Source organism: Podarcis liolepis (genome assembly GCF_965112155.1).
Source record: "Podarcis liolepis genome assembly, chromosome: 14".
Taxonomy (NCBI): Eukaryota; Metazoa; Chordata; class Lepidosauria; order Squamata; family Lacertidae; genus Podarcis; species Podarcis liolepis.
Window position 1 is genome coordinate 14,968,949 of NC_139569.1, and position 12,487 is coordinate 14,981,435.

The 12,487-nt window shown below is 44.6% G+C and overlaps 1 protein-coding gene across 1 annotated transcript; it reads left to right on the forward strand.

Annotated features, from left to right (window-relative positions):
* Positions 1 to 336: 336 nt before the first annotated feature.
* Positions 337 to 11,994, forward strand: CLEC19A (C-type lectin domain containing 19A). The gene is made up of 5 exons (XM_083474579.1): positions 337 to 1,909; positions 6,523 to 6,688; positions 7,493 to 7,586; positions 10,445 to 10,577; positions 11,657 to 11,994. The coding sequence occupies exons 1-5, from the start codon at positions 1,819 to 1,821 to the stop codon at positions 11,734 to 11,736; spliced, it is 564 nt and encodes a 187-aa protein (XP_083330705.1). The 5' UTR covers positions 337 to 1,818; the 3' UTR covers positions 11,737 to 11,994.
* Positions 11,995 to 12,487: the final 493 nt, after the last annotated feature.

Below are 12,487 nucleotides of genomic sequence, written 5' to 3' on the forward strand. Positions count from 1 at the left end.
TTAGAGTTTGGAGCAACTCAGATGTCATCTAACCCAACCCCCTGCAATGCCAGAATCACTGCTAAAGAATCCCTGACAGATGGCCAAATAAAATAATGATACCAAAAATATATGTGTGGATAGGCTCAGCCTCCCCTGAAAATGGTTTAGCTGACATCGAAAATATCACAGCAGAGGCATTTTCAGGGGAGGCTGTGTAATATCAGAGAATACATGCTGCCACACTAAAATATTGATTTCTCACAAGTGTGGAAAACACACATTATGTGGCACTTGTATAACTGCCAGTTCTGCAGATTGAGTGGGCACATACGGACTGGCAGTTGGGGAGTGGAGTGGAGTCACATGAGTTGCCACTAGACACTGCCACAGTTCGAAGTTTCAGTAGGAAAAACGTTCTTATGTATGTTTAGCTCCACAACAACCCTGTGAGGCAGGTTAGGCTGAGAGGCAGTGACTGACCTCCAAGGTCACCCACCAAGTTTCATGGCTGAGTGAGGATTTGAACCCTGGTCTCCCAGGTCCTAGTCCAATACTAACCACTAACACCGCACTGGCTCTTGGGTAGTAGGAGCAGCTCTTGTCAGCCACCTGGCTGCCATTTTGTTTCCTCCCCAATGTCTCCGCATTGCCCCATGACAGTGTGTGTGTGTGTGTGTGTGTGTGTGTGTGTGTGTGTGTGTGTTCAGAAGGGGGAAGAGGAATGGCAGCCCCCACCCAATATAGTGGAGAATATTCAAAAACACTGTGCAGAGCAATCCCCCCTCCACACGTATGCCCTTGGGGGCTGAGAAAAGGAAAAAGAAATCTCATAAATTTCCTCAGGGGGAAAAAAACACCTTTGAAGAAATGCCATCTCTCAGTGTGTGCATCAACATGGGAGAAGTGTAGACAGGATTCATCCCCAACTACCACCTGACACGTTAAATTGAGTGCATTGGGTGATTAGTAGGAACACCCCTTACTGGTCTTTTTAAAAATGTGGTATATTGCCACATATCTTTCACTGTGCTGTGTTCCTTCATAGACCTAGCAGCTCTGAGACTTGGACCTGCCCTCCGCCTTTGACAGTCCTGGCAAGTATTTTTTTAAAAGCACCAAGATGGAAAGCTTTTAAAAGAAAGCTTAGTGGCTTTATGTTCTAAAATCCAACACATTGCTTTTTGGAATTGCGAATCGCCTTTGGGATTTACCTCTAAGTCACCTAGCAATCATCTTAAGGGGTTGTTAGGTCATTTCTACTGCTGGGTGACGAGGGCAAGTTATTCCATTTTAGCCTTAACTTGGTTTTGTCTGGGACACTCTGGGTTGTTGTGTAGCAGTGCGTTAAGGAAGGGGTTCAAGCGCATACCAGAATCCGCACCTTTGAGGTGCTCTGTTGCCCTTGCGCAACAGAAATAATCGGACTTCTTGTGGATGACTAATGGGAAGATGCATAAGGACCTTATAAGCAAATGGAGGGTGATTTGATGCAGGGTGAATGCTCATTGTCATAGAACTACCCAGAGACAGATGTGAAATAATTATAGTCCAAACGCCACGCAAGCTTTGCATGAGCAGATCATGATGGATGCTCAATAATCAGGTCATCTGGAGGAGTGAGAAAGAGTGGCCAGTGGTGTGGGAGGTTAGGCCGTGAGGCGTTCGGCCAGCATCCTGTGCAAATCTTGTTGAAAGTTTGCCCTTACAAGGGAGGGAGTTGTCTACAAAGCCTCTTTGCAGCTGCTCCAGTGACTTCAGTAGCACTACAAAGGGAGGAAAAACACGGAGCAGCCACTTCTTTGCAGCTCGGAAGAGGAGACTTGCTCTCAACCAGCTATGATATCGAGGTGGAATTTCTGCGCTACTTTCTCTGGGGTGCTGCTCGCCATCCAGGCTTTCCCACACACCAATATTAAAATCAGTCAAGGTGAGTACCCATCTCCAACGATAAAATACTCAAAACTGGGACACCTGAAGCCAAGGTAATTTTGCTTGGGGTTTTAATCAGGCTGAGGTTTAATCTTGGGTCCTAAATATCACTTCTTGGTTTTTGTCTCCCTCCCCCTTTGAGAAAATCCTCTAAATAGAGCTATAGATAGATAGATTCCATTTATATCACAAATTGCATGAACTTTAGAAAATAAAAGATATGCAGAAGGGTAGAATGTTCAGTGACTCCTATGAATTTGCATACATCCAGTCAAAATTTCCTGTGTAGCACAGCAGCTATTGACCCAAACTAACATAAGTGTATCAGAACACTGTAAGCCCACTATATACGTTTGGTAGCAGCCCATATCTCCTATATTGATCACTGAAATTACGGTAATCCATCTTCACTTAAAGTTATTTTCTCTTAGGTTTTGCTCTCTGAAACTAATAAAGTGAGTTAGTTTGCTGTTGAAACATGGTCCCATATTCTCTCATGCCATTCTTTGATAGATGATCTTTGTTTTTTGTAATTAAGTCAGAAAAGTTGGGATTTATGGGTGGCTTATCAGGAATCAAAAGGCTTTGATGAAAAGGCAACATGGAAAGTTATCGATGAAATTGACAATTTGCTCCAACTTTATCGTTGAATCCAGTTCTGGTGGCAGCCTGTGTTCAGTAGGAGTAGGGAATAAAATTCATTCAGTTTAAAAGCAAACCTGTGTACTTTTCAAAACAGTATGTAAATTGAAACTCAGCTAGCTTTTGAAATTCATACTTCTCTGAATTTTGCAATGCAGGTCTCCAGACAAGTAATGTGTCAAAAAATACATATACCAGGTTAAAGTGTGCATGAAAATGTGTGTGTGTGTGTGTATACATATGCATAATTAATATACCTTAAGAGGCATTCTATTAGAGGAAATCACTTTACAAAATAATATTGGTCATAAATGCATACAAAAATGTGTATATTGGGAGAAATTCACACAAAAATTCTGATCGATTTTCATGAGAATTTTTTTAAATGAAAAACAAACAAACTGATGTAGACGTGTAAAGAACTGAAATGAAGATTGGAAACATGACAAACAGCAATAAATAGAAATTGACAGATTCATTCATCCCTAATGTTCAGATAGCATCTCAGCCGTCATTATGGCTCAGCTAAACTGTTTGAGAGTCTGTGGTATACTTATTCACTGTCATTTCATTTCCAGACCACTATTTGTACAAATTATGTGGATTTATTTGATTGCATAATTAAGTTGTTGTGGAACTTCTGTGTTATTGAAATGCCAAGAAATGAGATGATAAAATGATTTATGGGCATTAGGGATTATAGTGTACTTGGTTTTTTTTTTATTTAACTTACTCAAATTAATGGGTTGGATTCAGGCTAAAATAGTTGATCTTAAACCCAATTAAACACAACTAACTTATTATGGATTCAACTGCTGGGGTGTAGGGTAGAAAAAGGTGAGGAGTTTCTGAGCTCCACTGCAGTATAACCAACCTTACTTTGGATGGATTTAGGGATGGAAGGATCTGCTCATTTTGGCTCTTGGTTTCTCATTTTTCCTATTCTAACATTTGCAGAAATTTGCAATTAAAAAAAAACCTCCTGAAAATTAATCAGGATTTTATTTCAAATTTCTCCTAATAAACATTTTTCAATCAATTTCTCAATTTTTGCATTTTTGTAAACATTGTTCAATTGGCGATCTGCATTGCAAAACTGGGATAAGGGCAAATTTCAAAGGATAGCTGTGTTTCTGTTCTCATGAAATTTTGGAAGTTGTAGATTGAATAGATCTGGCTTCAAATGAGGCCAGAATCGAATTTCTCCCCTATCTCTTGATGCCATGTGACCAAAGATGGAAGGAATTAATTTCACTTTCTTTGGGTGTGTGCGCAGTTCAGCCACTGAAGTTGGTGGAACATATTCTAGAGAAAGTGAGTACATCTGAGCTTCACTGAAATACCATATGATCTCATCCTATGCGGGGGTTTGGTTCTAAGGGTCCTGCGTATACATAAAAATAGCATATACCCAAACTCTTGGAGGCGTCCCACAGCTACCAGGAAGAAAGACACACACACACACACACACACACACACACACACACACACACAATCCACATACTCCCAGATCCCACATACCCAGCACATAAATAAACAAATAATAGATATCATTGCTACTTCTTTATTTCCATCAATACCTATTTGCCCTGTTTTTTCATGTGACATGTAAGTGACTACCCTAACCTATCAAATTTTGCAGACCTTTTAACTTGCATCAGGGACGCTGGTTCCCAGTGGCCGAACCCTTTAAAGGTAAAGGTACCCCTGCCCGTACGGGCCAGTCGTGTCTGACTCTAGGGTTGTGCGCCCATCTCACTTAAGAGGCCGGGGGCCAGCGCTGTCCAGAGACACTTCCGGGTCACGTGGCCAGCGTGACAAAGCTGCATCTGGCGAGCCAGCGCAGCACACCGAAACACCATTTAACTTCCCGCCAGTAAGCGGTCCCTATTTATCTACTTGCACCCGGGGGTGCTTTCGAACTGCTAGGTTGGCAGGCGCTGGGACCGAGCAACGGGAGCGCACCCCGCCACGGGGATTCGAACTGCGACCTTTCGATCGGCAAGTCCTAGGCACTGAGGCTTTTACCCACAGCGCCACCCGCGTCCCCTGCTGAACCCTTTAGGCCCCCTATATTTTGGGGGTAGGGGCTGCCCCCTGATGTCCCAAAAGCACGGAGCTGAGCGCCCTTCCTCCTCCTGCCGCAGAGGGGAAGGAAAGTTGAAGCAGCCTCCTGCCAGAGGCAGCACCAAGAAGAGGGGGAGGAGGAGCTGCTGGCCATTGAGCCATGTGGCCGCCATGTTTGGCTCCTCCTGACTTCCTGACGTCACGCACATGACGTTGGGACATCGCAAGATCACACGCGTGGCGTTGGCCCCCCTCCCCAATCACCCTTGCAAGCTGGTGCCTCTGACTAGCATATTATATTATTTTCTCCTTTTAAAAGTACAGCTAGCAAATAAATCCTGAGGCGAATATGACATCCTTGATTTAACTCAGCCCTGGGAGTTGAAAGCTTACTGGCCGCTCGTCCAAAGACTGGGCCAATGTGGCCATTGGCAACTGAACAGGAAAGGTGCTAATTAGGGGGTTGACCTGCTTCGCCTTCTCTCCTCTTGCACATTTAACCTTAAAATTCTTCCAGGCACCTCTGGTGCACTGGAGCTAATCAAATTAATGTTACCTACTGGGGCAAGTGGTACAGAATTTCAACAAGCTGAATGGTTCAGACAGCTTCATTTTCCATCAGACGATGGGCCGTTTTCTGAAGAGGAATTTGGAGGGGGGAAACCAGCTTGAAAGCTTTGACTGGGGCCTAACTCATCCTTCCAGTAAGATGTGCAGAACCTTTGGCTGAACTACAACTCCCATCATCCCTGGCCATTGGCTGTGCTTGCTGAGCTGATGGGAGTTGTAGTTTGGCCAGATCTGGAGGACCAAAAGTTTCCCCAACCTGCCCTTGATATTTAACACTGAGAATGAGCCTTCTGTCTCATGTCTTCGTCACACTCCAGAAACATACCCTCCCTGCTTTTAGTGGTGTGATTGATTGATTGATTGATTGATTGATTGACTGACTGAAATATTTATAGACCACGCTTTCATTTTTTTAAAAAAAGACACAGCCAGGCAGTATACAAACTCACCAAAAGATAAATAACAAACATCAATAAACAGCGGGCAATAAAAAGAAATTCACATTGGAAAGACCTGTCTGAATAGCACAGTTTTTTGGAGATGACTGAAAGAAGGCAGGGATAATATGTGCTGAATCTGTAGTGGCAGGGAGTTCCACAGGGCAGATCCTGCCACACTAAAAACTTGGTCTTTAGTTAAAGGCTGACCGAACTCTAAATTATCAAGGTAGAACATAAGGAATCAAGAGCTCCTCAGGTGCTTTGGATCCCCGTTTATAAAACCATAGAATTGGAAGGGAACATAAGGGTCATCTAGTCCAACCCCCTGCAATGCAGGAATCTTTTGCCCAACATGGGACTTGAACCCACAACCCTGAGATTTAAGAGTCTCATGCTCTACCAACTGAGCTACCAAGGTGGGTTAGATCTTTGTGAATTAGCGCAAGAACCAGGAGCCTAGCTTGGTAGCAAACTGGCAATGAGTCAGGGACATTGGGATGGGTGGGGGACACAGTTCTGGTCCTTCTTTCCCACGTTAAGAGCCGTGACGTCGCCTGCTGAAGTGGTATTTGCTAGAGGGGATAGGAGGACAAGGCTGTTTATCCAGCGTGGTGGGTTTTATCTAATCTCCTCTTTTGTGGGCTTCTTTCCACATGCCTCTCCTGAGCTCTTCCCCCTCCCAGTTCTGCATTGCCCGCAGCCAATGGTGTGTCAAGATGCATGGAAATGACAGCTGTTGCTCGTCTCTTTTGACAACCGTTGTTGAGACAGAGGTGGCTTTCCTGACCCTTGTAATCTTCTGGGCTCCCAGGACTGATAGCAAGTGAATCTGACAAGTGGAAGTGTGTTGAGATATGGGCCTCTCTAACCTATTTCCTTCCTCTCTCCCTAGCTTTGCCAGAGCCAATTCTGTCTTATTCTTGCCCTCTCTTTTGGACTGAATATGAAGGCTTTTGCTATAGATACTTTCCAATCAATAAAACATGGGCGGAGGCTGACTTGTATTGCGCAGAGTTCTCCATCGGCCTAAAATCAGCCAAATTAGCTTCCATTCACAGGTAAGAATCATGCAATAACGTTGACCCATTTGCCCTAATGCATCACCCTTCACTGGTGCCTTGTTGCTATGGAACACTTGGAGGATGGAGACAAAAATGGTGAGCGGTTTAGGGACCAAGTCCTGTGAGGGAAAGGTTGAAGGAGTTGGAGATGGTTCGTTTGGAAAAGAAACAATTGAAAGGTCAGACTGTACTATCCTCAGCTATCCAGAGGACTGTTGTATAGGCAGAACAAATTTGTTTTCCTGTTGCTCCAGTAGCTTCAAATGACAAGGGGAAGGATTTAGATTAAGCTTAGGAAGTACTTCCTGATGGTATGAGCTGTTTGACAGTGGGACAGGCTGCATTGGAAGTTGGTGGATTTTTAGAGGTTTTTAAGCATAGAATGGGGATGGGGGGGGCGCCGTGGTCTAAACCACTGAGCCTAGGGCTTGCCGATCAGTAGGTCGGCGGTTCGAATCCCTGTGATGGGGTGAGCTCCCATTGCTCAGTCCCTGCTCCTGCCAACCTAGCAGTTCGGAAGCACGTCAAAGTGCAAGTAGATAAATAGGTACCACTCCGGCAGGAAGGTAAACGGCATTTCTGTGCGCTGCTCTGGTTCACCAGAAGCGGCTTAGTCATGCTGGCCACATGACCCGGAAGCTGTACGCTGGCTCCCTCGGCCGTAAAGTGAGATGAGCGCTGCATCCCTAGAGCCGTTCGCAACTGGACCTAATGGTCAGGGGTCCCTTTACCTTTACCTTTAAGCATAGAAATAAGTATTAACAGATCTTTGCATTCCTAATTACATATGACTATTGGCAGCTGGGAAGAGAATGTATTCGTCTACGACCTGGTAAACAGCCGAGTGCCTGGAATACCGACGGATGTTTGGATGGGACTTAATGATCTAAGACAGGTAAGAACCTAACCGTACCAGATGCTGCACCTCTCATCAGGCACATAAGAAGAAGAAGAGACCTGCTGGGTGAGACTTTGGTGGCATCTAGCCTAGCAGAAGCGGAGCATTAAGGGAAATAGCCCTGCTTTATATTGAGTCAGCCTGTTTATCCATCTAGGTCAGCATACTCTATGCCAGGGGTCAGCAACCTTTTTCAGCCGTGGGCCACCGTCCCTCAGACCATGTGGTGGGCCAGACTATATTTTTTGGGGGGAAATGAACAAATTCCTATGCCCCACAAATAACCCAGAGATGCATTTTAAATAAAAGCACACATTCGACTTATGTAAAAACATGCTGATTCCCAGACCATCCGTGGGCCGGATTTAGAAGGCGATTGGGCTGCATCCGGCCCACGGACCTTAGTTTGCCTACCCCTGATCTATGCTGGCTTGGCAGTAGTTTTCCAGAGTTTCAGATGGGGGTTTTCTCCCAAACCTACCTGGAGATGCTGGGATCTTGTGCATGGAGGGCAGATGCTGTTCCACAAAGTAACAGCTGGATAATTAAATAGCCCTGGGTTCTTCCTATATGCCTATATATTCCTGTGCTTCTGCCCTGAGGGAAGTCGGTTATTGACAGGAGTAAGCCAGCAGTAAATCACACAAAGTAAATAGAGTTAACTCTATATTAGGATCTGCACAGGATGTCATGCCTAATGTGCACAGCAACTGTTAAACCTTTTGGTTTAGGATGTTCCAATAAGCAAGGAGGATGATTTGTACAAACTAATTAACCTGCCTCCTCGAAATACAAAATTCTTCCGCAATAGGTTTACCCTACACCCTACCTCATTGGCTCTATTCAAAGCAGTACAGTGGTGCCTCGCAAGACGAAATTAATCCGTTCCGCGAGTCTCTTCGTCTTGCGGTTTTTTCGTCTTGCGAAGCACGGCTATTAACGGCTTAGCGGCCATTAACGGCTTAGCGGCTTTAAGAAAAAGGAAACAAACTCGCAAGAACTCGCAAGACGTTCCGTCTTGCGAAGCAAGCCCATAGGGAAATTCGTCTTGCGGAACAACTCAAAAAACGGAAAACTCTTTCATCTTGCGCGTTTTTCGTCTTGCGAGGCATTCGTCTTGTGAGGTACCACTGTATGTGCAAAATCTGTCCTTCTCAGAATTGTGTGCAGTGCAGCTCTCTAACTCGTCCCCAAAACTGCATGGTAGGAGATAGCTGGGCATAGAACTGCATATATTAGTGAGATTAATGTACAGGCAACCCCCCATTTATGTATGCACACATCGTCACGAAGCCCGGAGTGGTACAGAAAGGGGCAAAGGGGGCCTTAAAAGAGCAAGAAAATGGCAGAAAGTGTTTAGCAATTCCACAAGCCTTCGCAAGTGCAATCCCAGGAGCCCTTGCACTGAGTTGGAGTTTGAGCAAGGAGGGTTTGGAGGGAGAATTGGTGGGTGTTTGCAGACTTTTTCAATGGGGTTCCAAATATTCACAATTTCACTTAAACACACTGTGTCTCGGAACGTAAAATTGGGAGTTGCCTATATAAAATGCATTATTAAATTAAGGGGAATTGCTTGCAAAAATGTGAACCGTATTGGCCTGAATATAAGCCTCACTTTTTACCCAAATTCTGACTGTGAAAAGTTAAAGTGCAGCTTATATGTGGTGTGCATCCAGGAGCGCTGCAAAGCGGCTCCTGCCCCACACATAGTCCCCTGTCCTCTCCCCCAAGGCCGGGAAGGGAGAGAGCAAGGAAGGGAAATGCCGTTGGCAATGCAGTGCCCCCCCCCCCCGTTTGCAGCCAGGAGCAGCGAAGAATGGAGCTGCTTATATTCGGGTATTTTTTGTTTTTTTCCTCCCCCCCCCCTCCAATTTTAATGATGTGGCTTATATTTGGGTGCGGCTTATATTTGGGCCAATACGGTATATTAGGCGAATAGGTTGGTTAAACCCTTTGGTTTTAATGCAAATTAAGTTAAAATCACAACCACGCCCCATTGCTTTAATTGAATTTATCTTCAGCCAATTTAGCCTGGATCCAACCAACTGATTTCAGTACATTAAAAAGTACAAGAAGATGACTCATGCCCACACATCAGTTTGCCATCTCATTTCTGGGTTTTTGATAATACAGAAGCCCCATGACGGAAGTCCCACCTGTAATTGATGCAGATACTGGTCTTGAAATGAAATGACAGACATTTATTCAGTCAACAAATATATACCACACACACTGACAAAGTTGCCTTCTTGGGCAAGGTATTTGCTTTTCAGAACCAATTGTGCAGGTTTGTTGAGCAGCTGTAATGACAGCTGAAATGGTATCTCAAAACCAAGAAGAGGTGAATCTGCTCATTTTGATTTTTCTCAGTTTCTCCGTTTTCCAGCCTTAAATTCAGTTCTACACATTTCCACATCTGCTTGTTTTTTTAAAAATCCTCATGTAAATTCACCAGCAATGAAATGTGGGTTTCTCCTAATACATACATTTGTATGTGATTTTTGACCTTTTTTGCAAAGCATTTTCTCCTAATATAATGCAGTTTTTCACCAATACATGCACGTTTATGCACACTTTGCCACTGTACGTGCGTTTTTGTACCCACAACTTTGCTCGAGAACTGCATTGTCAAAATTCAGAGAAGTTTTGAAAAATGACCGCTCGTTGGCTTGTGTATTGCTTTGGAAAGCATGAGTTAGCTAGGTTCACTTTGAAATGTAAATTGAATGGCATTTCTTCTCCATCCGTAGAATGCGCCAAACGCTTCCATCTATGCTGGTTAAAAGCAAAGATTGAATATGTGCCATTTCCTGCCTGTTTCCCTAGCACTAACTCCCTGGTGATGTATTTGGTAGGAAAGCAATTTTGAATGGACAGATGGCTCCTCATATGACTATAACTACTGGGATGGCAATCAACCAGATGACGGGATCCACTCTAAACCGGAAGATGAAGACTGTGTGCAGATCTGGTACAGATACAGCAGTGGTAGGTGGTACAGTAGATGTATCTCAGAGATGGCCTCTTCCCAGGAGCTGGGGATGCTCACGCAGGAGAAGAGGCAAGAGGCAATATGATTGCCACCTTCAGATATCTGAGTGGCTGTCACACAAATGATGGAGCAGAGTTGTTGTTTCCTGAGTGCCTCACAACTCAGGGACAGAGCACATGCTTATGAGATGCAGATGTTGTCACGTTGCAGATGTGGTGGAAAAGAGCAGAGAGAGAGAGTCTACCCAGGCAGGGAGCAGGGGCGAATCTACTATGAAACTGATGAAACTTAAGCTTCTGGGCCTCTAATCCTGGAGGGCCCCCAGAAATGACTTTAGTCCACCTTGCTTAAATTTGGGGGCGTCTAGTAGACCCAATTTGAGTTGCACAATTCAAATGGGTTGGTTTTTTTGCTGTGTATATTTCAACAATCCCAAAGTTTGCGAATCAGCAGCACAGATGTTGTAAATGTGGGACATTGTGGTAAGTTGGCTGTTCTGCTGTGGGTAAATTATCCTTCCCCCGCCCCCCTTATTAGCAGAGGTCAAGACCCTAGAGGAATAACAATGTGTTCACAAAAGTACTGAAGCAGATACAAAAGTAGTTATTTAGACCTCATTGCTGTTTGTGATGGGCCCCCCATAACAGTTCAAGCTTCAGGGCCCCCCAAATATAGGTCCACCATTAGCAGCAAGGACCATATATAGCTATGTCCTCTTCCTGCCAGGGCACAAAGGGGAAGTGATCTCACAAAGTTTGACACGAAAGGAAAATGGGAGCGAGAGGGGAGAGGAAAGTGAGCGAATTTAGGCACCTGTTCTTAAAGTTAGAAAGTGATTACATTCAAGTCTTGTATTCTCAGTGACATGCTACTTTCCTGTCTGCAGGATTATTATTATTCATATTGGGTACAGTGGAACATTGCCTCTGAGTTTGAGCTAGCAGAAGCTTTGCCTCTTCAATATGCTGCCATTGCTTCCTTCCTTGGAAACTGGGGTGTAAAACTCCACCCAACACACTCCTTATTTCTCTCTCTCTCTCTCTCCCTCCCCACCCACCCAATTTCTTTTTCATAGCTTTAAGGTCTTGGAATGACAATAGCTGCAGCAGAGAATTTCCATTTGTGTGCAAGATCCCATCCCTGGCGGCTGATTAAGCGTTTGCCCAAAACAAAAGCAACAACTCAACTTCTGTCCAAACAACATGGAATGAAATGGATGTACAACTTTTTTCTAAGCCTGTCTCCCCATCCCACTGCCCCCCGATCTCGTGCCCTCCAGATGTTTTGAATCCCAAATCCCATTGGGATCGGGAGCCATAGTTCAAACCATCTGAAGAGCGCTAGATTAGTGGGAGGCTGTTCTAAGGCATAATTCTCTCACCTCTAATAAACATCTTTCTGTATCTGACTCAATGAAGGCTCCAGCTAGTCATCATGACCAAGTTTATGTGTGTGTGTGTGTTCTGTACCTGGTCAATGCTCAGGGATGATGGGAGCTGGATTCAAGGAACATCTGGAGGGCCACGGCTGCCCCATATCTGGTGTATTCACTGGGGCCCAGCTGCATCCGGGTAATTTTTTGCAGGGGATACTTCTGCCACCGGTATGCAATGTGCAGCTGTCATCAGTGAACAGACTGCATCTTCCGATGCTGTTGTTTTTAGATTGTGAGATTGATTATAGCAGGTGTGGGGAACCTTTAGCCCTCCGGGTGTGGCCGAACTACAGTTCCCATCAGTCACAGCAAGCAAGACCAATGGTTGGGGATGATGGGAGTTGTAGTTCAGCAACATTCCAAGGGCCAAAAGTTCCCCACACTTGGATTTTAGCAACTGGCAGTTTTTGCTTTCCAAACCAACTTCAGGTTTAATTTTAAGTGAAGGGTTTGGGTTGTGGTTATTGTTTT

What these genes read in the sequence shown, in the direction of transcription:
- CLEC19A (XM_083474579.1), top strand. Translation starts at nt 1,819, where the DNA reads ATGATATCGAGGTGGAATTTCTGCGCTACTTTCTCTGGGGTGCTGCTC. An exon ending in CAATATTAAAATCAGTCAAG is followed by an intron (nt 1,910 to 6,522) that starts GTGAGTACCCAT and finishes CTCTCTCCCTAG; the next exon opens with CTTTGCCAGAGCCAATTCTG. An exon ending in CTGGTACAGATACAGCAGTG is followed by an intron (nt 10,578 to 11,656) that starts GTAGGTGGTACA and finishes TCTTTTTCATAG; the next exon opens with CTTTAAGGTCTTGGAATGAC.